General features: G+C 50.9%; 6 protein-coding genes across 10 annotated transcripts; 3 read left to right on the forward strand and 3 right to left on the reverse strand.

Annotated features, from left to right (window-relative positions):
• Positions 1 to 5,657: 5,657 nt before the first annotated feature.
• Positions 5,658 to 7,241, forward strand: AAFC00_004193 (uncharacterized protein; the record flags this gene model as incomplete). Of its 2 annotated transcripts, XM_069348145.1 has the most annotated exons (2): positions 5,658 to 6,802; positions 6,881 to 7,241. In XM_069348145.1, 2 exons carry the CDS (start codon positions 5,658 to 5,660, stop codon positions 7,239 to 7,241), a joined length of 1,506 nt encoding a protein of 501 aa, XP_069202341.1. The 2 variants fall into 2 exon arrangements, with proteins under 2 accessions (XP_069202341.1, XP_069202342.1); XM_069343792.1 differs by having other exon boundaries at positions 5,658 to 7,241.
• A 1,573-nt stretch (positions 7,242 to 8,814) lies between these two features.
• On the reverse strand, positions 8,815 to 10,685 carry AAFC00_004194 (uncharacterized protein; the record flags this gene model as incomplete). Of its 2 annotated transcripts, none has more annotated exons than XM_069343794.1 (4): positions 8,815 to 10,326; positions 10,380 to 10,482; positions 10,547 to 10,575; positions 10,632 to 10,685. In XM_069343794.1, the coding sequence occupies 4 exons, from the start codon at positions 10,683 to 10,685 to the stop codon at positions 8,815 to 8,817; spliced, it is 1,698 nt and encodes a 565-aa protein (XP_069202343.1). The 2 variants fall into 2 exon arrangements, with proteins under 2 accessions (XP_069202343.1, XP_069202344.1); XM_069343793.1 differs by having other exon boundaries at positions 10,544 to 10,575.
• Positions 10,686 to 11,734: 1,049 nt separating this feature from the next.
• AAFC00_004195 (uncharacterized protein) lies at positions 11,735 to 12,733 on the reverse strand (the record flags this gene model as incomplete). The annotated part of the gene is made up of 2 exons (XM_069343795.1): positions 11,735 to 12,363; positions 12,421 to 12,733. 2 exons carry the CDS (start codon positions 12,731 to 12,733, stop codon positions 11,735 to 11,737), a joined length of 942 nt encoding a protein of 313 aa, XP_069202345.1.
• A 592-nt stretch (positions 12,734 to 13,325) lies between these two features.
• AAFC00_004196 (uncharacterized protein) lies at positions 13,326 to 15,140 on the forward strand (the record flags this gene model as incomplete). The annotated part of the gene is made up of 7 exons (XM_069343796.1): positions 13,326 to 13,497; positions 13,578 to 13,742; positions 13,798 to 13,830; positions 13,886 to 14,013; positions 14,062 to 14,757; positions 14,815 to 14,933; positions 14,984 to 15,140. The coding sequence occupies 7 exons, from the start codon at positions 13,326 to 13,328 to the stop codon at positions 15,138 to 15,140; spliced, it is 1,470 nt and encodes a 489-aa protein (XP_069202346.1).
• A 1,220-nt stretch (positions 15,141 to 16,360) lies between these two features.
• On the forward strand, positions 16,361 to 18,675 carry AAFC00_004197 (uncharacterized protein; the record flags this gene model as incomplete). Its single annotated transcript, XM_069343797.1, has 4 exons — positions 16,361 to 16,903; positions 16,975 to 17,243; positions 17,304 to 18,510; positions 18,568 to 18,675. The coding sequence occupies 4 exons, from the start codon at positions 16,361 to 16,363 to the stop codon at positions 18,673 to 18,675; spliced, it is 2,127 nt and encodes a 708-aa protein (XP_069202347.1).
• Positions 18,676 to 20,092: 1,417 nt separating this feature from the next.
• AAFC00_004198 (uncharacterized protein) lies at positions 20,093 to 23,269 on the reverse strand (the record flags this gene model as incomplete). 3 transcript variants are annotated; one of them, XM_069343798.1, is made up of 4 exons in its annotated part: positions 20,093 to 21,654; positions 21,708 to 21,894; positions 21,956 to 22,986; positions 23,200 to 23,269. In XM_069343798.1, 4 exons carry the CDS (start codon positions 23,267 to 23,269, stop codon positions 20,093 to 20,095), a joined length of 2,850 nt encoding a protein of 949 aa, XP_069202349.1. The 3 variants fall into 3 exon arrangements, with proteins under 3 accessions (XP_069202349.1, XP_069202350.1, XP_069202348.1); XM_069343800.1 differs by lacking the exon at positions 23,200 to 23,269 and having other exon boundaries at positions 21,956 to 23,044; XM_069343799.1 differs by lacking the exon at positions 23,200 to 23,269 and having other exon boundaries at positions 21,956 to 23,038.
• Positions 23,270 to 24,138: the final 869 nt, after the last annotated feature.

Raw genomic sequence — 24,138 nt, forward strand, 5'->3', positions numbered from 1 at the left:
TGGAGCGGCTACCTGCGGTGCAAATAACACAGCATGAGGCTCTCAGTAGTGCGTTGGTGGAGGGTTCCGAGTTGGTCGGAGTTATGTCTGTGTACGCTAGCTGGTAAGACCCAGGGACCATATGGTCGGTTCCATATCTGGTTGGTCATCTAAGTATGGCGCTTAACCAGGTAATGCGCATCGGCCCTACGATACATGAAGAGTTGTCGTGGTCTTGCCCTGCGTTTTCCCCTGCACTCCATAGATTCGTTGGCACCAAGGGTCAAGTGAAGATCCAATCCCTATAAGGAGGTGCCCTACTGATCCATGTAGCTGTACTTTGGGTAGGTCTGCATGAAGCTTTATAGCAACTGGAGGTTGCAGGATCGAGAAAAGGCCAACCGGAGGGGTAAAGTCGATGGAGAAAGCCTAAGAAGTAGATGCATGTATTGGTACATCGCGCAGACTTTCAGGCTGAGTTAAGTTCATGACCTACCCTCATGCCATTCACCTTCTTGTCAGCCAAAGAGCGAGAACGCGGTGGCCGTAGTGTTGGTGCGAGGATTTGGATTGTGCAGGTGTAGTCAGGGCTGCAGCCTATTTGATCGTGTAGCTATATAACACGCGTCCGCGTTTGTTGGCTCACCATGCAGCATATAACAGCTGCATTCAGGATTCAAGAAGGGGGACAGTCAGCCACGGAGGCCGATGACTTACATCGACATCGCTAGCTGAAGCGCGTAGCTTTTCAGGTTGTCGCGAGCAGCCGGGATGTCCGACGGCAAAGTTACAGCGCTGCAGCAAAATTGCTGGGAGCCTTTCTCAGAGACGCGAAGCAGCAGTATTAAACCTTGTATTTATGTGTACGGAGCCAACGGGATCAGGCACACATATGATGCGAGGTCGGAATAGTAGCAGACATTCGATGGAGCGGCAGTCACAGCAATAGCACAAGAAGCCGCAGCTGCAGCCAGCAGCTAATGACGACAATACTGATTCAGCAGTGAAGGATGGGTGGGTCACTTCAACGGATGCGAAGCCGAAGATGTGGTCTAAGGGCCGTTTCCGTGCGTTGTTCTTTCTGACAAACTCGGGACTTATTTCTTTGCAACACATGATAGTCACATATGACCCACTATATCAGGATTCAATACTAGGTACAAGGAGTGAGCACAGACGGACATGAAGAAACATGATGCACCAAATTGGGAAAAGGCCAATGTACCGTAGCGACTTCATGATCTTCCGGACCGGCAAGCAGCAGCAGCACTGGCATAAGATGAAGTGCACACATGAATTCGAGAGAGGGCGCCAGTTGCAAATTGCTAACTTATTCCGATTGATTAAGCGCCCATGTGGGTTCATTAGACTTACAGTAGCTTTTGCCTTCTGCGCATATTCCGACTGCAAGTAAGTGATTTTTGATAGAGTGAGTACTTTCGTATCACGCACGGATTTGGTGTCGTAGTGGAGTATTCACACTAACTGCATTCATCAATAGTATCTCTCTACTATCCACTACCACCAGAATGACAAAAAGACAACAATCACGACTTATCTAACAGTCCTTTCGATAGCACCCCCACCCACTTTTGCGTTTTGTATACAAGATACGGCGCAACAGGTACTTGTACATGCGAGATCGTCCGATTAATTGAGGAGTAGATACCTTCATTACGCCCAAGAAATGAAAAGATTGCTACACAGCTGCAAGACAACAATAATAACAACATAAGGTACATTTCGGAGAGGTCTCCTTTGGCTAGGTACCTGAGATAAAGTAATACTGTATGTAGTGTACCTGCTTTTTATGGCTTGCTTGCTTGCTCGCACATTACTTGCTTGCTTGCTTGCTTGCTTGCTTGCTTGCTTGCTTGCTTGCTTGCCTGCCTTGCCTTGCCGTTGGACTGCTTGGGATTTGCAGGTCCGTAGCCCCAAAGACGACGATAAATAATCGAAAAGGCGACCAAGCTCTAGCTCCGTATAGTAGCATATCACAGTAGACTAAGGTGAGCTACTACAGTACCTAAGGTAGGCTTCCTTAAAGCAATGTAGTTCATCGCTCTGTTCTGCTTGCTCTTCTTCCTTTCTTCTTGATTAATTGATTGCTCGCTTGCGTGCTTGCTTGCTGCACTTGGTCTGTCTCCTTTATTCTCTATGAAATTATATTACTGCCGTCTCTGCTCGCCTAAATGATTGCTCGCCCGCTCGCTCTAGATCGACAACGTTCTTGTTTAGCTGAAAGGCTAGTATGACATGCGATACCCATGTTTTTGGAATTGTCTGAGGGATCGTGAAGGTCAATGCAAAGGCAAACTAAGGTACTGGATGGTGACGGGCCGTCGCGTACGCGATGTGCACTGCCCGCCTGTTCGTCCGTACTGCATAGCGGTTCATCTGTCTCTCTGTCGGAACCGGTCTGCCTCTTTCTATCGGATATCGAGCCTGTTGATCTTTTCAGCTATGCCTTGGTCTCGCATTTGCTTCGCTGTGGGGTCTGTCTCGCTTTGTCTTGCCCTTGCTTCGCCTCGCTTTTAGATTACTGTTTCTCTGCTCTAATGGACGAGAGGAATAATGTACATTACATGTGCAGTAGATTATACATATATGTATAGTAAGATATGGTACTATATGTACTCACCACCCGACCTTACCTTGATGTACTGCGCTCGCCGGCAGTCATGATAGCCATAGTGAAGGTGATATCATCTGCAAGGCAGATATCTCACCAGTTCTAATTATCCTTTTTCCCTTTGAAAATAGGCGGGTTTGAAGTGGGAGGGGAGGCAAATCAAGAGTCTATGGAGTTGCTCGCGAGGGAAGTAAGTAGTAGACATGATTGTGGAAGATTCTCAGGATCAGGACTGATGAGGGGGAATGGAGGAAGGAGTTCGGTGCTCTTTGTTTGTGTTGGACAGATTTCAATAGGTGGGGAATGGATGGAGTAGAGTAAAAAGATGTGATTATGTGAGTCATATTCTATGCTCTGTTGTTCTTTTGTAATTCTATCTGTTCAGGAATATCATTGAATCTAGGTAGTGTCTGCAACATCAGTTCAAGCTCTGCGAGTCACCTTCTCCAATCCACCCATCCAAGGTCTCAAGACCTCGGGAACACTCATACTCGACGTGTGCTCGTCCCAGTTGGCTTCCATGATGGCGGCCAAGACGCGCGGCACAGCGAGGGCAGTGCCATTGACCGTGTACGGCCACTCGTGCTTGCGACCGAAGCGGTCCGTCTTGACGCGCGTGGCGAGTCTCCGGGTCTGGTAGTCGGTGCAGATACTGGCGGAGGTGACCTCGCCCCAGCCCTCGTCCTTTTCGCGTCTCGAGGGGAAGAAAGCTTCAATGTCGATTTTGCGCGTCGCCGAGGCGCCCAGGTCGTGGGTGGGCATCTCGAGCACGCGACAGTGGAGACCCAGCGACGTGAGAATTTCTTTCTGGATGGCGACCATTTCATCGAACAGAGCTTGCGAGGCGGGCGTGCTGGGCTGGTCAGTGAAGTGGGCGGCCTGGGCGGCCTGGAAGTCGGCTGGGTCGATGCTGCTGCTGGCGCCGTCGTCGGGCATTGTCCAGGCGAACATCTCGACCTTGGTGAACTCGTGCACGCGGTACAGACCCTTTGTGTCGACGCCTCGAGCGCCGGCTTCGGCGCGGTAGCACCGTGACGCTCCAATGATCTTGAGGGGTAGGTCTGCTTCCTCGAGGATCGTGTTTGCTTTCATGGCGGCGAAGGGGATCTCCGCCGTGCCGGCTAGACAAAGAGTGGGTTTCGGCGACCTGGGATCGCGGTCCTTGTCCGAGCCTGATATCGAAGGCTGAGAGAGGGTGTATATCTGCTGTTCATCGTTCTGGTCGCGGGGCTGGAAACCGCATGCGGCGGCTATGTGCGAATATATGATGGAAGGTGGCGAGACAACCCGCCAGCCGCGTTTCATGGCGGTCGCCAGAGCATATTGCACCAGCGCTTGTTCCAAAAGAGCGGCTTCGTTCTTCAAAAAGTACCATCCCCAGCCCGAGGTTGTCGCCGAGGCCTGGAAGTCGAGCAGGTCCAGCTCTTGCCCGATATGGACATGCGACTGCCATACACGATCGGATGACGATGATGAAGATGGCGGTGAGGGGTGGTCATTCAGATATTCTTTCACTTCGGGCGTTCCACCATTCGGGGTGAAAGTGCTGCTGAGGTTGGGTAGTTCAATCGCCAGTCGATCGATCTCTTCCTGAATTTCTTTCTCATTGGCCTCGATGACGCTCAACTGGGACTTGAGTTGCCTGGCCTGTTCCAATAATTCTTCTCTCGTCGCCGGGACATCCTTGTCTCCAGTATCGCCATTATCATCGGTGCGGCCTAAGGCGTTCGACAGATGTTTCCTTAGGATGTTGTTGCGCTGTCGTAGACTGCGTGCCTCCCGTTGCTGCTCCTGCCACTGTTCGTGCAATTCGAGGATGCGCCATGAGTTCTTGGCTTGTTTCTTGTAATTGCGGTCTGTGCAATTCTGTTCATATAGTCCGGGAGCATTGCGGATGTGTCTGATGTCGATGGATGGCTTAGGCGCAAAAGAGGGCCTGGTGTATCTGCGTGATGCAGGTCTTCCGTATAGTCTGACGCTGTCCAGCAGGCGTCGTCGACATGGTAGACACGTATGCGATGAGTTCATCATCGAGTGATTTGTTTTGTTGTTCTTGTGTTGATCTGTTGATTTTCAATCTCTATTTACTGTATGCGTCTGGTTGTATTTTACAGAACAGTCCGATAAGAAACCTTGAACCACTAACTTTGGCTCTAAAAGTCAGAAACAAGAGCTCCGATTAGGGCACAGTAGTATCTATTGTAGCATACAGTAACAAGGTACAGCAAGATACTGTACAGTAACAGTATCAGTACAATGATAGTACTTACACAGCATTAACATGATAATCATGTCAGGCCTCTCAAGTCGGTCCAGTCGGTTCGTTCATGCATGATCTGCACAAACTGTAAATCTTGCACAAATTGCACAAAAGACCAGGATCCACGTCATATCTTGCCCTGTGTATCGCGTCTCCCAAAAGGCAGTTGCTGAAACGGTCCATTCCATTCTCACAGGGCAGTAACACCTAAAACGCCTTTGCAGTCTGCCTTGAACTGTATATCATTATGAACCTGTTCCCGTGACTCTTTTCTCTTTGCCTCTTTCTCCTGTTCCCTGCTCTCTGCACGGAATAGCCCTTGCTGCCATGGAGCGTCGAGCTTCTAGGTCGAGGTGAGTCTACAGTATATATATTCGGTGGCTGTGTCGGAGGCAAGCCATGTCCAGCCGCCGTCATTTGTTTCCTGCCCGCTGTTTACAAGTCGCGACCAACCCACCATTTCCTCATCCATTCGCCTTTCTTGCCGAATCAGTTCCTGCTCTTTGTCTTTCATTTCACATCCTGCGTTTGTGGGGAAAACTAGAGTCTTTGCGCTTCCACAGTCTGAAAGACATCGATGCGCCACATTGTCTCTATCTTGACTTGAAGCGACTATGAGACACTCTTGCACTGTTGTGCGGAGACTCTACAATATCAGAGACTTCTTTGGCATTCACGTGTTGTAGGCCATATTCCTGCGCTCTCTCCTTGATCCCTGACGTGCTGCTGTAAATCCTTGCACCCTTTTCCCTACTAGCAGCAATACCACTACACCCCTCAGATCCTATGGTGTCCCATATCGAACCTCCGGACCTTTTGCCTCGCCGTCCACCTTCCGTCACTTCTCGCGCTTCAACATCGCGGAGACATCGATCCTCTCGTTCATATCACTCTCCCTCCGCTCCGCGCTCCCAAAACGACTTTCCTATCTTTTCCCAGACTGGCGAAGTGGAGATACTGCTTACTTCACTCAACGGCCGGAAAGAGCAACGTTATCTCTTGCATCGTTTGATCCTGTCTCAGGCTTCTGGGTTCTTTGAAGCAGACCTCAGGCAGCATGGCTCTGCAGACCGTAAGCGTTGGCGCTATGTCCTTGACTGGGGGAACACTCCGGAGCATCGAATCCCCATGCTGGTTCAGCGCGATCCAGGCAACCCATTGCCCTGTTTCAACAACGCCCCGGGTCCTCCTCCCGTCTCGCGCAACAAACCGCCCGCTTCTTCGAGTGCATTCTTCCGCAGCATGTCAAACTTTTCTGCTCTGAACCTCAACAGCCAGCCCACATCCCCGCCTGCCCCGGATGATGAGCTGCTACGTGACTATGACAACATGTTTCGCATATTTTATAATTACCCACCCACCCTCGACGCTGTGAATATTGCGAATGCATATACCGAGTGCAAGTCATTACTCTATCTCGCAGAAGCATATGATGCTCTCGATGTTGTGGGTTCGAGAGTCGATCACCATCTTCTTCGCTTCCAAGGCCGTCTCTTCAAGCAAATCGCAAAGTATCCACCTTCGTATCTCAAATTGGCGTATTTGGCAAAGTCCAGGGTCATTTTCTCCGAAGCATTGGTCCATATCGTGGGACAATGGCCCCTTGCTGCTCCGCAGCTTCGTGGTCAAATCGATCTTGGTGTCCTGGATTTGATAGAAGACAAAGTGGAGGAGCTGGAGGAAGTCAAAATGAAAGTCGAGGCCAAGTTGTTTCGTCTCACTCTGACAACTAGCAGAGGCGAGCGTGTGAAGCCAGCCAACTCCTATCTGGACTGGTTGGCCATGAGCCTGTTTCGCCAGTGGTTCGCAGAGAATACAACTCCAGCTCCAGTCTCGATTCTGAAGGACACGTCGCGACCTCCATCAGGACACGCGAATCCATCTTCCAGGAGTAGGACGACTATGACGACTACGGCAACTCCATCTAGCAGGTCTGGATCTTCACACAGCCACGGTCGAGGCCACAGCCACAGCCATAGCCATAGCCATAGCAATAGCCACGACAGCAGTCAAGCGCTAGTGTCTATCCGCAATCCTCAACCTCCTCCACCGGTCACCCCATCGCCCCCTCCCTCGACAAATGCAATGCGCATCTACCGCCTGCTAGGCTCGACATCCTCCTCCGCTTATCTATCTCATGACGAGATGAAGCGCTTTCTCAAGCTCAATCCGGATCTCTACACGCGCGACAATCTGCGCAGGTTCGAACGACGCATGGACGAGCTGAAAAATCTCGCCCGAGACGTCGTGAGACCCCTTACGAGAAATTGTCTCGAACTCGATTTGGCGAGCATGGGCGATGGCGGAGGTAGCTTGGGTTATCTGACCTGCACCAAATTGCTGAATGAAGACTTCCCCTGGGATGATTGATCACGCAAGTAGGACTTCAAAGACGCATCTTCACTGTGTCATGAAGACTTGCAATACATACGCTTAATGAATTTCGGGCTATGCATACGACAGCAACGCACCATTTCTCATATGCCAAAGAAGCTGTCAGATTTGGTGACGATGACACGATGACGAATCACGAACCAGAAACATACGACTTTTGCATGGAACAAGATTGAGAACGAGCAGCCATGAATCTTGATGTTTTAGCAAGGACATCTGCCTTCAGCTAATTCGTGGCCAAAGTCCACTATCTCACTTGATTTCTATTTCCTCTTATTTCTCATACCCTCCATCTTCTGACCTTTTGAGATACCCAAGTAAACAGTTCTTCGAATATACCAATCTCTTTCTTTCCTTGTGGTAAACCATATCATCTCCCGGCCATTGGGATGCGATAGCCAAGTACATGATTCTCAAAAATCTAGACCCACGTCGCCTACAAGGTGTGAACAAGACTATGCAAAGCCTTGCGTCTTCCATCCTCGTCTTTTCTTGACTCTCCTAGACCTCACAACGAGGCAACCAAGAACAGATGCAGAAGTCTGTGCTGCTGCTGTTACTTTCGCTGAGAACAAGGGAAGGCGACAATAGTCGTACATACGTTCGAGGCCTAAAGAAGAAAAGGAACTCCAGGGCGACCCTGTCCTGATCACTCTGTGGAAATACATCCTCCCAATCAAGCCTTGCTCCTCATACTCTCTCTCCATTTCTTACGCATGGCTATGATAGCGTGCATTCTATTCTGTTCCTCGAATGAGTACCGACATATATAGGTGAATCCAGGAGGTGTCATGACTGAATCTCACATATCCTTTACCTGTCACATTCTGTTTGTGACACGATGACGGAAAACACGGCGATGGTATCTATTCAAGTTCGACATAGAGGAAGGGCACCATAACCACGAACGATGACGACACGGCGAGGAAGACGAATATGATAACACAGTAAGTTAGAAGGTATGAAGCATCTATACATAAGAACAAAAACAAAACCTAAAACAGACCTCCCAAAGTCTGTCGTTCTGTCGTTGTGGAGGTCGGTGAAGTGGGAGCTGGGGGGTATATCAAGCCAAGAGAACAGAACCACAATCAAGTAAGAAGAACCACTGAAATCATATCAGAATCAAAGGGGAGATCTAGCTGAGTACCTATGCGCTTTCACTGCTCTGCTAAAGATGCGAGAAAGTGAACAATTACTCACTTCTTGTGTCCGTTGCAGAACGGTGGGAGGGAGGGGCTCAGCTGGGCTTTCTTCCTTCAGTCTTCTGGATCAGTGCGATAGGGCATTCGAGATCTGAAGCAAAAGTGGAAGTGACGTGAAGTGAAGAGAACCGAGAAACAGCAGCAATAGGTATCGCTGAGGAACGACTCACAAAGCTTTCGTAGGACTAACTCGGAAGAGAAAGAAAAGATAGAAAAGGATGGATATCCTAGCCCAGTGACGTTCGTGTGTCGTACGCTCCATTCCCAAAAGAAAAAGTGAAAAAGGAGAGGAAGGACCGCCTCCCAGTCGTGCGTCGTCTCCACTGTCCTGTCCCTCTTGTCTCTCATCGCTCAAGCAGCCCGCCTACATCTTGCAGACTTATACCGTCGCTATCATCTTCGTTCGGCACAGGACTAGCACGCGAGTGATGCGGTGTCGACAAACTTGGTCTGCGCGAATGGGCGAAAGTACTTGGGTCTTCCGAGGGCGCGACATCTCTTGCACGAGGGTGACTGCCGCCGTCGTCTACGTCTTGATCATCATTCGGTATCGGCGTGGTTGACGGTGACGTCTGTGGCTCCTGCGGCAGCTGGGATGAGCGCCGTCTGCCAATCGCGAAGTCAGTGAAGATATTTCGCGAGCTTCGTCGTGCCACCATGCCAGGTCGTGCCGAAGATTGGCTGTTTGCGGCGAAGTCGTGGGCCGCGACACCTAATGCTCGAGTGCTGGATGAAGAAGTAGTCTGTGTCGTAGCCGCGCTAGATGTCATTGGCCCCTCTTCCAACAGACCACCGACGTCCCAAAAGGAGATACTCTTTGTGCTAGGACGATAGAGGTTCGGCGAGGAGGCTATGGTGATGTCGGCTTTGGGTAAAGCATCGGCACTGTCGTGCGGGCTGTCGTCCGAATTTTCTTCGAGATTTAAACCTGCCATGGAGCCAGAGCGATGTACGGTACCGGACTTGTGTAGTGGTGACATGGGTGCAGCGCCTGTCATAAAGTAATCTTCAGATGTCAGAGCCACAGGAGCAGGTCGCGCAACAGCTGTGCCCGGACTAGCCAGCTCAGGAGGAAGACGACAGCCAATAGAACGAAAAAGATCTTCGTCACTATCTGCAGGTATGAGAGTGGGTCGACGTGTCGACACTCTATCGATACTGTCTAGTGTGCTGCTGCGCTTGTACTTGTTGCGCTTGATGCCTCGATCGCGTACAAAGGATCCCAGCACAACAGCATTGGCCACTGCGGCTGATGCAAGGATCTCGGCTGATGCCCATACGGTGCGATACTGTTGTCGTCCATGCCGCCCTATGACTTCTGGCACGCGAGTCGCTGTGATGGCGATCAGACCTAACGAGAGGCTGAAGAGAAAAGTAAGGGATAATTTGCGTTTCAGAGGCATTCGCGCCTGTATGATGATGGGTATAGGCCAGCACACTAGGAGAATGTCGGAGATGATGTCCGCAGACCCCATCGTGATCAGATGAGCGTATCCCTGGCGGCATTGTGGACCTGGATCAGGGAGGACTTGCCAGTAATGATCAAACGGCTGACATTCGGCCAGCGTTGCAATGACAACGGCAATGAATGTGAGAAGAAGAAAGATACGAATGAAGTCCAGGCCGCGTTGGTAGCTTCGTTTCCAGGAAGCTCTCGCCAGGCGCTTGAGAAATTGAGATACAGTCAATTTGCTGACCCAGATGAACATTGCATAGAATATACGGGATGCCAGTACCAGCCGGGCTCCTATGGAGTGGAGATGGATTTGCTTCGCTGTCATGCCCTCTGTCATCACATTATTCGTGCCGAAAAGGAGGATTACATGTACGAGACCCATTCTTATTAGTAGGGGAATCTACAGAGCGTCTTAGCCACATGGTAGTCAACGTGGAAAATATTCATGCTCACTAGACTGCATAGCATGATGGTGTCCTCGCTAAAGATGCGTCCTGTACGAATCAATCTGCCAAACACTCTCATGAGTATTATGACAGCAGCGAAGCCGGTACACCTGAAATATCGTCAGCATATCAAATACTAGAATTTAGGTACGAGAAAGACGCTTGACTTGCCACCAGCTGAATAGTAAGGTAGGATAGTTCTCCTGCTCAAATGTTAAATTGTTGTCCCACGAATTATGCGACCCGGTCATTCGATTACATCTCGAGATCTTAGTGCTGGAGGATTGTCACTCCACACAGCGCGACGCAACATCGATCGCACTCTGCCCACCACCTCTGCCGCAAGAGGGGCGAGCGAGAGGGTATCCCTCTACACTCTTGAGAGTCGGACGCACTTGCGTCACGGCCTTGCGACGACCTCCGCGGTAATATATGTTGCGATTCGGAGGATAATCCTTCTCCACGTTCGGACTTATTATTATTCAGTACTGACAGAAGTCAAAATGCGGACAGCTAGTGCGGAGCCACGTGGGCGCGTCTGCGCTTACACCGGGACTACTGACAGAGCCGATGCGCCGGGTTAGCTTGACCAGGGGGCACTTTGTGTGTGAAGAACGAGTCGCTACCTAGTCAGTCTGAACAGCGTTCAACGTTCGCGTGCTGTTTGATGAGTTGTAGGAGAGATACTAATATGGGCGCGCCGCTTGAGTGAAAACGGCACGGGAGTCTCTCATTTCGCCAATCGTCCAAGAGATAAACTCACTTCCGTTACGCTGACATCTAGCCGCGCCACCACTTCGCCGAAGGCACAGATAAGGCGTTCCTTGGCGTGCGACCACGCTGCGAGGAGATCTCCATGTTGCAGGTACAATGATGAGCGACGCGGATTTCGATGGAGCGATGCGGAAGTCAATTGGCCTTTGATTACGACTTGCAGTCTATCAACCTATATATGATTATATTTGGAGGGCTAGCCAGGGCGCATTGAGACTACCTTATCTCAAGATTTGCGAAGATTAAGCCAAGAAAAGTGGGTATAACTACTGTGAACCCTCAGCCGCAAAAGATTGCAGCGCTGCTTGGGTCTGTCATAATGCTGGAAATGCAGCCTGGCTTTCACAAAGGTCCTGCATCTGAAACTCGGATTGCATATCGCTATCCCGCCGTATGCGCCCCGGAAAATTATGATCTGTAAGTCATACCGGTGTCCTCAATGCGCATCGGCTCCTTCTGGATTCACGCCTGGACGGACGGATCATGTTTGCTCCAAGTATATCTCAAAGGTCTCAGACCGAAATATATCTGACCGTCAGCAAATTGCACGTGTGCGCGTTATTTGACGCACCCTGCCATCGGGTGCTCTCATCTGGGCAGCTCAATCTCACCAACGACATCCTTGAGCAATTGCGGAACAATTTCGGCTGCGTCGCCTTGGAAGAACCAATCCTGATCCAAGATACCGCTTGCTGGAGTATCCGCTCGGTCCATGTTGATAACAGCGACCCTCGCCCCATTTTGCCTTGCACGATCAACATAGCCAGCGGCCGGGTACACCTTCGCGCTGGTTCCAATGACCAGTATTAGATCTATAGACCTCGAGTCCGCTATGAATTGATCGACGGTTGAGATGACATTGCTTGGTAGTGATTCACCGAACCAGACGACACCTGGACGAAGTAAACCTGTCTCGCATTTTGGACACCTTGGTAGATCGTCTATGCTGACTGAGGGTAAGTCGACATTGATATCCGAGATGTCTAGCTCGTGGTCTCGCACCGCTCCGTTATCGTTCAGCCTACCGTTCATGGCTTGCCGTGCAGTGATTGTGGTGGGATCTGACTCATCTCCAGGAATCCTCAATGCGGGCACAATGGGGTCGGTAAAATTCTGATCATGGTAATTGCAGTAAAATGAGGTGCATTTGACATTGAAGAGACTTCCATGTAATAACTGCAACTTCTCCGGAGGATGAGCAGCACGTTGTGAGAGACCTACCATGCTCGATCAGCACTAGTCCTGCGTAGGTAGCTATTTGGCATTGCTGTTACCGTCTACATTCTGGCTGAGTGCCATGAAGCCATCTTTTCGTCGTGCCAGCTCAGCCAAGGCAAAGTGAGCTCTGTTTGGGCGAGCCTTCATAGACATGTGCCTCCGATAGCTGTAGAATTGCCACACCAGGGCAGGATCGGCTTCGAAAGCCTCTGGTGTAGCGAGTGACATGGCATCGTGAGTACGCCAAAGGCCACCAGCGCCACGAAATGTTGGCAAGCCCGAGGATGCAGAGAGTCCAGCCCCGAGTAACGCAAGAATCCGAGTCGAACCCTGGAGATGAGCCGAGAAGGACGCAATGTCCTCGGACATTCTGAGTACAATTGTCCGCAACACTTTGACGGGTGTCGACTCCCAATAGGACCTGGCTAGGAAGTCTTGTTTGCACGGGAACCCAGGACTGACAGACAAAAGAGGTACGAAGAAACAAGACAGAGCAATAACAATGAGAGATGAATGTTGACAAGAAGTTAATTGGCACGGGTGACGTATGTCTTGTCCAAGAGTGGGATTGCGGAGTAGAGCATCTGTAGCTCGAGTAATAGTGCTGTAGGTAATATGCCCGATAAGGCAGGCTGACAGCATACCTGTACTTATTGTTACAGCAGCTTGACACTCGACTGCTTTGAGAGAGAAGCTGCCTTCTGCACAAGCTACAACTAGAACGAAACAAGACTCGGATCGGACACCTTATCGCAATCGTCGGCACATTTATTATTGTATTGTAAAGGCATAAAGCTGGGGAAAGGGTCCGCTGATTAACTCGGTTCTCGGAGCTTCTGTTCAGCCGACGGTACAAGTAGTATGCGTTGCTGGATATCATAGTCGTTGTATGCGGCGCAGTTATCCAATATTCTATGATTTGTTTGTTATAGACTCAGTGCAGTCTTGATTACAACAGAGCATGAGAGGTGTTTCACAGCTGCTCCGGACCACATTGCGGCCAGCAGCATATTTGGGCAGACCCTCAAGGTTACTGCCGCAGGCTCCGCGACGGACTCTTGTATCTGCAGCCAATCTACAATTTGGCCAGCCTCTGCATGAGACACATCCACACCTTATAGCGCCCGGCGAATGTAGGTGACTGATAATAACAATAACAATAACAACAACAACAATAACAATTCACCGAATCTCCTCTGATTTCAGTCTGCAGTGACGCCGGGAATCACTGCGCTCGAGTACCACCACCGCCGGGCGAACCTTGCAAAGGCACTTCCACGAAACAGCATTGCTGTCCTTGCCTCTTCCGACATCCAGTACCGCTCTGGCGCAGTCTTCTACGAATTTCACCAGGAGCCGAATTTCTACTATCTGACTGGTAAAAGGCGACTGTCAGCAAAGTCAAGATCCTAGGCTTACTTTACATCTCGCAGGTTTCAAGGAACCTCAATCGCTGGCGGTCATTGGTGGGTACGTCATAGCAGCATATATCAGCAGAAATAGGCGCTGACATTTTCGAAGAGAAGGGTAACTCGGATGTAGAGTATACCTTCCACTTATATGTGCGCCCGAAGGATGCAAGAGCCGAACAATGGGATGGCGCAAGAAGCGGCATCCAGGCAGCCCAGGATGTCTTCAACGCAGACGAGGTGTGTAGCTTTGAACACGGGAACATGGTCCATCTCTGATTCATACAGGCAGGAGATATCAACAACATACCAGCGAAGTTGCCCGACATCATCAATGGAGCCAAAGAGATTTACACGGATGCTCTAGGCAACATCAGATCGAAGTCTGCATTTAGCAAATACTTCGGCGGTCTATCAACATCTCAGCCCGAAGGCTTCCAGAAACTATTGCAAGCGAGCAAAGTCAAGCCTCTGCGGCCTCTGATGAACCAGATCCGACTGACGAAGAGCGAGAACGAGATTCTGAACATGAGAAAGGCCGGTCAAGTCTCCGGTAAGGTCTTCACTGACGCTATGCGTACTCCCTTCACCACGGAAAAGGACTTGTGGACAACAATGGACTACTCCTTCAAGATGAATGGTCTGGATGGCTGGGCATACATCCCTGTCGTGGCAGGAGGTCGGAACGGTCTGAGCATTCACTACGTGCGCAACGACCAGCCTCTGAAGGAGGGCGAGATGGTCTTGGTGGATGCTGGTGGAGAGTATGGTGGTTACATCACCGACATCACTCGGACCTGGCCAGTCAATGGCAGGTTCACTGACCCACAGAAAGATCTCTACGAAATGATATTGCGGGTCCAGCGCAGTGTCGTCTCGCTCTGTCGTGAAGACGCAGACATGAGTCTGGATAAGCTACATCGCGTGACGGAGAATGGACTACGAGATGGTCTGAAAAGACTCGGCTTCGATGTATCGGGAGATGTGCGTAACCTTTGTGTCGATGTTCTCGGATACCTGACCAACTGACCTGAATCGCAGGCGCTCGACGTGCTTTTCCCTCATCACGTTGGTCATTACATCGGTCTTGATGTACACGATGCTCCCGGCTACCCCCGAACAGACCGTCTCAGGGCGGGCCACTGCATCACCGTCGAGCCGTAAGTGACGCCATGTAGTATTGGTGTATTTGTGACGCTGACAGAACTAGTGGTATCTACGTACCGGACGATGAGCGATGGCCGAAGCACTTCAGGAACATGGCGATCCGTATTGAAGACAGTATTGCGGTTATGGAGGAAGGTCCTTATGTCTTGACTACCGAGGCAGTCAAGGAAGTTGTGGACATTGAAGCGCTGAGGCGATGATAGGGAGTTGAAAGTATACAGTGTCTGACCCGGTTCCTCGCAGTTGACGGCCGGAGTGTAGATACGTAGCTCCACTCTAGAACAAATTGCCAATCGCTAATGACTACCCGTCATGGGATAAGTCGTTTGCAAAATCCTTCCACTAAGGGGAAAAAGCGCGTGTCTTGTGTACATTGTCTTTGTTATTATTCCTTAGCGTTATTGGAGATGGAGATTACATTCTGGGGTGCAGCAACTCTAAAGGCGGGTTGGCAAATTTACCTGCGGTAGGTACGAGTGGCTTGTTTTGGTTATGAATGCATAAGTTGGTCGTAAACTCGTGTATGGGTAGACGTGGTCGGAGCGTTGATGCATTATATACCAAATATAAGAGCTGTGCAGTGTGCAATGCCATGCGCCTCACTCGCGATAGTGGGGTAATGCGGCTGAATTAGCAGTTGTGCACGAAGCACAGTCGTGTGCACACGTACCGGTGTACCCTCATCTGTACATCTACAGTGTCAAGGTATGATGTAGTTGTACTCCGTAATGCTCTCATGATGATCATCGGCGGAATATCTGTACAAAAAGTGTTGTTTACCGCGAAGCATCGTGCATCGTGAATCGACGACAAATTCGAAATTGGCAGTGGGGCAACTAGGCTATAATACGGCGCGACAGCGGAAGCATGGGTGGATGATTAAGTGAAGAAAAGTCAGGCATGCTATATGCATAACATTATAATCAATAAACAACAAACATTAAGAGTTCAAGGAAGAAATGGAAGGTTGAAAGGTCGACGGAGTTTCGGTGCGTCAGATCAGATTTGACCGTTGGCAACGCGTGCTTTCGCCAAAACAGAATCCGGGAACGTTCGTCGACCCAAGCGGGTGCCAGCCATCAACATCTGCAATCCATCGACTCGCTGCTGCGGTACTTGAAAACAAATACACCATCGTCCAGCCTCACACTCCTTTCTACCCTCTTCAGATCTGATCACTAATAAACACAAAGAACAAGTCTCGCTCTCTTCTTCTTCGCGTGTGGATTCAAAACATGGTGTCTTGTGTCTTGTGAATACCAGAGCGCGTCAAGATTCAGTCTTGAGAGTGTGTCGCCGCTTCCACCTTTTTGCTGGTGCTGGTGTTTATGTGGCGAGGCATCTGACTATAATTGCTATTACTGCTGGCCCTCCACTCCTCGTCCATCCTCGTCTCACTCAGTATTCGAGACAATTGCATATGGCAGCCATCTCTGCTGTACTCTCGCCTCACGCCGACTCGACCATGTCCAGTAGGCGAGTACCACTTGCAAACAATACTGCCGCCGTCAACTCCCCATTCCGGACCATTGCTGCAGTCAGCGGCAAGCGCACCCGAGCCAACAACCCCGAAGCACGCGATATTCTACATGGGCAACCTCCTTCCAAAAAACAAGCCATCGATACTACGGAATATGATGAAAACACTGCCCCGCGCACTCTGACGCGTCAATCACTCGCCCAGCAGGAGGCTGAAGCAAAACTATTCATGCGGAAACCTACTAATGCCGCACCTACCGCATTTGAGAAGAAGCTCGCTGCTGCCAGGGATAAGAAACCAACCACAACCACATCCACCCAGAAAGTCGATCCTCGGGTCCAGAAACAGGGTGATAGTCTAGAGACGATCCGTCAATGGCAAAAGCATTACAAGAAGGCTTTCCCGCAATACGTCTTCTATTTTGAAAGTGTGCCTGAGGATGTTCGAAGCAAAGTCTCGAGGCAGATCCAGTATCTTGGAGCCGTGCGTGTCCTGCCTTGTCCTTTGCGTCGTGAGACGATCATCACTCCCATCATGCTAACTTGTTCACATAGAAAGAAGAGAAGTTCTTCTCCAAGTCCGTGACTCACGTTGTGACTACACGTGCAGTTCCTTCAGAGCTCGCCAACACGAGCCCCGAGGACGGCCATCATGCCAACTCTTCCAAAGCAGAACAGGGCCATGGTAGCATGCGCACCATTGATCCCTCTCTGCTCTTGGATCGCTCTCAAGGACCTCAGCAGCTCTCGGGTGCACAGAGGAAGACTGCTAATCTCCTCGAGGCTACGCTGCAGGGTCGTAGTCATAACGCTGCTCTCCAGAGGTAAATTGACTCTCTCACTTCCACCGCAGTGTCCAGATCATGTATGCTGATATTCTGCAGTATCCATGGAGTCGAACCTCGTAGACTCGTGGCTCACAACACCGACATTCTGCACAAGGCGAGAGAGCTGAACATTAAGATATGGGCTCTCGAGAAGCTGCAAAGGATGATGACGACCATGTTTGACACTGACACTGGCGAACAGCCTTCATATCTTACTAGAAGCCATGCAGCCTCAGCTCTGGCACCAACCAAGAGGGGAAAGGAAGCTGACCTGCAGCAAATGTTGCGTAACGAGAAGGTGCTTGGTCCTACTGACCGCGACATGGGTGTGGCCGCCCAGGATATGTGTCAATTCAGAGGCTACTACCTCTACGTTCACGACATGGATGAGAAGACACGTCCCGTCATGGTCCGAGACTATCCCAAGGCGGCGCCCAAGGAAGATGGCAAGTGGCCACAATTCCGTTTGACCCCCATTGGAAGGTGCCCATTTATCGAGGATCAAGCCCATACCCGAAAACTCCGTCAGCAGGAAGAAAAGGCCAAGGAAGAAGAGAGAGAACGACAACTTGCCATTACCGCTCCCAGAACACGCAGTCGAGCAGCGGCCGTTCCGACTGCCACGGTACAGAGTCAGCAAGGCGTCCTAAGTGAAAGACGACCGAACACGCGCGCATCTCCTCGGAAGGTATCCCAAGATGCCCCGGTCGATCTCGCAAAACCTCTGGACCCGCCCAAGGCTCTCCCAAGCAAGAGGCAGGCATCGGTGGAGATTGGTAGCATGCCCCCACTCTTCGGCAGTGCTCAGGCAAACATGAGAACAATGCCACGTCTGATCGGAGGCGAGCCTGCCGCATCTGGAGTGCAACCTTCCAACATTACATCTGCAATTCGGTCACAAATTGTCTCTTCTACCGCTATTTCGTCGACTGCACCAGGAGCACGTGCTGGTACCAGCAAGGAGATACACGCACTGAAGCGCAAGGTTCTGGAAAGAGGTGCTAGTGCCAACTCGAATGGAACTATTCACTCTTCATATCTAAATGATATGAGGGCAGCTATCAATGGTGAGCGTGCTCCACCACCAAGAGCCGCCAAGCGGAAGGCACAGGAAACCCTCGGTCACATCCACGAGGATCCCGAAGGTGAGGAAGCAGGACAAGGTCGTCGTTCGCAACCTGCTCGCAAAAAGGTTGCTGTCGAGAGGGAGCTGAAGCCAGGCTACTGTGAGAACTGTAGGGACAAGTTTGATGACTTCGAAACGGTACGTCTTCGGTCTTATTTTTTTTATGTCGTGTACATCAAGCTAACGACTCACTAGCACGTGCTCACACGTAAACATCGCAAGTTCGCCCTGGGCACCGAGAACTGGCAGCAGCTCGACAATTTGCTTCGTCAACTCGACCGCCCTCTAAAGGCGAACATCTGATCATAAACTGGCGGGTCATTTCGATGACATACGTTTCACTGACTGACATAATAATTTCATCGCCTGGTGTCCTTGCAGTAGACGAAGCCCAACCGTCCAGACGAGAGATATCCGCACGATGAATAATATATCAATTCGCTTTCATTACCCCTTTATGCGGTGTATTGATTATTGGCGAATGCAACACACGGGGCGGCGGCCATTTCTGTATTGTCCTTGCCGCATTGGTTCGCATTATACCTTGTTCTTCTTGTTGGTTTTATTGGTATGCATTGCATTGCATGCACGCATACATGCACTTTGGGGGGGATGGATGAGTAAAGCATTGCCTCTTTTTTTTCCTCTTCTGTTTTCTTCTTCTTCGTTTCATGAATAACATATATATATATATGTGCGTCCTTTGGGCTACTGCTGACGAGGGGATCAAGACATTGCAAGATGAAGCATAGCTCTCCGCTCCGTTATCATCTGCCTAGGCGAGAAAAAGGACAAGGCACCAAAGAGAGATAGCGAGACTCGAACTCGTTGGGATGGAGGAGGGATAGGTGCAGAGGTAGAGAGAGGGAGGGAGTATGTGTTTGTAGACAGAGGCGACTTACCCACCTACTTTAGGCATTGAGTAAGAAGAAGCAGAAGAAGCAACGATAATGATAGTAAAGAAAAAAAACCACAGTGCTACACTGCAATCCTGAAGTCTTCTCTTTGTGACCGTGAGTAGTCAAATGATACGTGGGTGAGCGCACGCTGTAGCAACGAGAATTGAAGACAAGGAAAAAAAAAATCCAAGGTAGGATGGGTTCGGAAGATGAAGTCTAGTCTTGTCTGTCTGTCTGCAGATTGGTATGTGAATGGAAGGAAAGTAGGTAATAATACACTCGACTCCGACCCATGCCATGTCACGTCCTCCTCGCCCTTTCGTCCAATCACTATCCTGTGGCTCCCTTTGCCTCCCTTGCTTCGGTACAACAAGCCTCTATGATGCAGAACAGAACAAAATGATGAAGGAAAAAAGAAGGGAATTATATCCAATGTTGAACCCCTACCAGCCAGCTAATCCCGCAAACGCCAGCCCCAATGTGAATTTCTAGTGTGCTCGCCTTTTGCATGTTTACATTGCTTTGCTGCCTCGTACTCTACTACTCCATGCATAGCTCTCTGTCTTGATGCACATCTTCTTTAGCCTTGCGCAACTTGTGTGTTCCTTACAATGATGCTGTTCCTCAGAGTATGTTATGTTCTCTGTTGTTTGTGTTCGTCATCGACGCATACTACGCCGAGGGCACGGGAAAGATATATTTGTTGTTGTCGGGACGTGGTCGACGGGGATGATGGCGACAGTTCTTCGTCTTGTACGATTTCATGTGGTGCTTGGGAATCGTCCGTCGTGGTTCGTCGTGAGGACAGAAGTAGTGGTCTCCTATGACCGCTGCGGCAGATCTCTGAACACTCGCTTGAAGATATCCTTGCTCTTGTACAGATTGACGAGGCGCAGTCTCTCGTTATCCAAATGCGCGGAGTCGCTCGCCTGGCCGCAGGGGAAGTGCGCGGCCGGAGCACCAAACTCCTTTTCGAGGAACCTGATTGCTGGGATACTGCCGCCTTCTCTTATGTAGAGCGGTTTTCTGCGTGCGGGCTCCGTGCTGGCTGAGGCGGTTAGCGCGTTGGCGGCCTGCGCTTTTGATTCCTCGTTCAATGCCATGGGTGTGACTGCGCTGCCGTTGGCCAGCACGGACGATGTTGTGGGAGATGGTTTAGTGAAGTAGCCGTCGTCTTTCGGAATGGTCAGCTTGGGTGGGTTAGGGTGTGTCAGTGATGGTCGACGGTCGGTTTCGCGCACGGCTCCCCAGACATCCATGATTGCTTCCTCCAGTGTTTGGAAGATCTGGTTGGTGAAATCACCTAGCCATGGCTCGGCCTGGTGATCGATAACAACAGTCATTTTGTTGTTCGATCCAAGCTTGTCGAATTCGGCATGCAGGTACTTGGTCAAGCTGTCTGCTATCTCGGCGGCCTCTTGATTGGGTACAAGTCTGAACGACAAAGCGGCCTTGGCCATTCGAGGGATGATGGTGGCATTGGTGGGCCCGGAGGTCTGGAAGCCGTGGATGGTCAGAGAGGCCTCACGCCAGCGTCGCATCAAGGACAGGGCGAGCTCTTCAGGGTCGCCGAGGTCGGGATTTCGTGCGACTAGTGAGTGTGTGATGTCGGCATAGAGAAGTCTCTCGTCATCACTAAGTTCGGGAATAGGGTCGTAGAAGCCAGGAATCTTCACTTTGCCATGGCTACCCGACAGTGTAGACAACAGCATGACAAGATCCTTCAGGGATTCGTCCAGCTGAGAGCTTCCGTCGACACCGCTGTGCAAGTCTGGGTGGTTACTGTCTACTTGGACAGTTGCGTGAATCACTCCACGCAGACCGTATGTCAGACAAGGGATGCGGTCGTCCAGCCAGTAACTGTTCGCGAGAAGAATCCAATCGACATCGCCAATCAGACTCTTGTGCTGCTGCACAGCATTAGAAAAGCCACGTGAACCATTTTCCTCCTCGCCTTCGATCAAGAAGATGATGTCGGACCCGAGGGCTTGCTCGGCAATGAGCTCGGCGCATGCATAAACGGCGGCCATGATGGGACCTTTGTTGTCGGAGGTTCCTCGACCGTAGAGGTAGCCATCGATTCCCTCCATGGAGAAAGGATCCGTGAGCCATTTGCCGTGCTCATTCTCTGCAGCCACGACGTCGTAGTGACCGTAGAACAAAATCTTCTTCGTGGTGCCAGCAGTTGCCGGATTGCCCCTGAATCTAGCGTAGATGACAGGATTGGAAGAATCCTCGGTAGGTAGCATTTCTGTGACGGCTCCAAAGTTTTTGAAGACGGAGCGCAAGTAGGAGGCGCCTCTGCGGCATTCCCCCTTGTATTTGGTGTCCGAGGATACTGTGCGGTAGGAAACAAAGCGTTTCAGGGATCCAAGCATTTGCTCTGCAGTGATGGTCAGCAAGATGGGTTTTCTGGCCAAGTACATTGGCACATACCATCAATCGTCCGCTTGTTGGTCGCAGCAGACATGATGCAATCGCTGACGTCCCACACGGCCACGGCATTGTCATTGCCGCCTGTCACGAACATTGGCCGACCTTTGTGATGTGTGAATGCAGAGGTCAAGATCTGTCCCTTGTGGGCATGAAGGGTGCTGACGCATTGATATTGGTGGTCGAATTTCTGGAGACTCGTCAGTGGAAGATGGTCGGGGGGGGGGGGGAAAGGTCGGCTGTGAGCTTACTCTGACGTAGCCGGTCACAGCAGCACTGAACAGATAGCCGCCTCCTATGCAGACGGAGAGAACGTCCTCTTTGTGGGCCTTGATGCTGCGGACAATCTGCTTGGTCTCGAGGTCCCACACGTTGACCTCACCCCCCGAACGACCAGAGTAGAGGAAGCTGCCTTCGACCGCTATTGACAAGACGGACAGTCCTTCTTCTTTGCCATCGTCCAGCTTGTAGAGCAGATCAATGCCACCGGTGGGCGTCTTCTCGAGCCGCCAGATGTTGATGGCTCCGTCTCCGCCAGCAGAGATGAGCACCTCCTCGTCGACAGAGTCAGGGCCAAGTCCACGCACGATCATCATGCAGTAGACGTAGCCATAATGGGCAAAGTGGCGGATGCTGTTCTTGTCGATCTCCAAGACCTGACCACCCTTTGCATGCTTGGGCCGCACTTGCTGATGAGCGGGACGGGGGGTCCTGATGCCTCCCGGGCCGCGAGAGTCGAAGAAGGGGTCTTCTCGCAGCAGCGGATGGTTGTCCGGTTGAGGCTTGGGCCTTCTGTCCTTCTCTTTCAGGTCGTACCATTGAATCGACGTGTTCTGGGCTCCGAGATAGACCGTGCGCAGACGGGACGAGTATGCGACACAGAAGATGTCGCCCGTGTCGTAGGTCGAGTACAACGAGTAGACGCGCTCGAAGGTGGCCGAGTCCCAGACGTTGGTTATGCGGTCGGCAGCGCTGGAGAACAAAAGACCTTCATCTCGAGACCACGCGAGATCGAGGACGCTGCCTTTGTGGGCCTCGATGACGGCGACTCGCTGGTATGTGTCGAGAGAGTAGACGAGGATTTCGCCATTTTGGGTTCCTGCAAAGATGTGGACGTCTGACAAGGCAAGAGCGAGAATGGACGAGTCATTCTTCATCCGATGGGAAAGAGTGGGAATGACATGCTGTGGCTCGTCCCCATCCGCATCCTTATTCTTACTGAGCCTGACTCCTCCATTTCTCTTCGGTGACTCGACCAGTTGCTGGTCGTCGGTTTCCGAGTCTGCATTGGGTACTGCCGTCAGCCTCTGCTTTGTGAGACCGAACGCCGACATGGACATGGGAAAAACTGATGTATGGATAGACCCAAGCATGTTGTCATCGGAAAGTCCAACCTGTGGATCGGGAGAGCTTCACGACTCTTTCTTCCCCACACTTCGACCGATGATGGAAGGTCGGTATTATTGTCTAGACCTTGCTCTGTATCTCAACTTACCTTCTGTTCCTTCAACGCCTGATGTCCCCGACAGATCTGACGAATCTATCCACGAGAACCCGCAATTCATGGTTAGGTCACGGGTAGCGCTTCTATGCAGACTCCGGTGCTGCTCCTCTTATATGTTCTGGCCGACAACGCCAATTGACAGGGCGATTGCGTGCTCGTCCGGGGCCCCGGGGGCGATGGTGAATACAACCGGCCATGCCTCAAGCCTGTCCTATATGTACACCTTTATCGCGCCTGCTTTCACACGTCTCTAGCAGGGAAATGGGAGCAATCTCCAGTGTCACAGAGACATGCGTCGGCTAATGCAGCCTTGCGCTTCACGCGCCTACATGTGCTTTCATTCTCGGTGAACATGGGCTGCAAGCAAGACAGGTTCCACATCCATCGGAGCTGAGTCTGTCTTTGCAGGTGTCTGCGAATGCCGTTCATACGTGTTGTTGACCAATTGGTTCTTGATTGCGTAGTCACAAACTTTCCACATCGCCTGTCGCACATATCGTCACCAAAGGTCACCTGTCTCATCCCGAGTGGGGTTCGGAAGACTGCATTACATGCCTCTTGGGTTGCGGCTAGGCTACCACATGGAGAAAGAGTTGGTAGCAAGTAGAAAGACCTAATCGTGTTGATGATCATCAGCTGTTCGCGAAATTTACAATATATGGCCAGAGTGGGCGCAGTATGAAGGATAGGTGGTTTGATGGACATGTACACGCTCCAAGCTCTCTGAACTTTTGTTAGGAATCTGAGACCTTGTGTCTAAACAGAACTGCGATTTCAGTGGCAGCACAGACGTGCAGCATCCTGCGGCTTGCAAGTGTTGTAAGCATGCCATTGCCATTCTCATGTCCGCGTCACGGATGAGGAGCATCAAGTGGCTGTGGAGATCCTTACAACCGACGAGCCACACTACTCGGCCTGATCGATATGGAT

Source organism: Neodothiora populina, assembly GCF_041146345.1.
Source record: "Neodothiora populina strain CPC 39397 chromosome Unknown canker_contig_17, whole genome shotgun sequence".
In the NCBI taxonomy this organism is placed as follows: domain Eukaryota; kingdom Fungi; phylum Ascomycota; class Dothideomycetes; order Dothideales; family Dothioraceae; genus Neodothiora; species Neodothiora populina.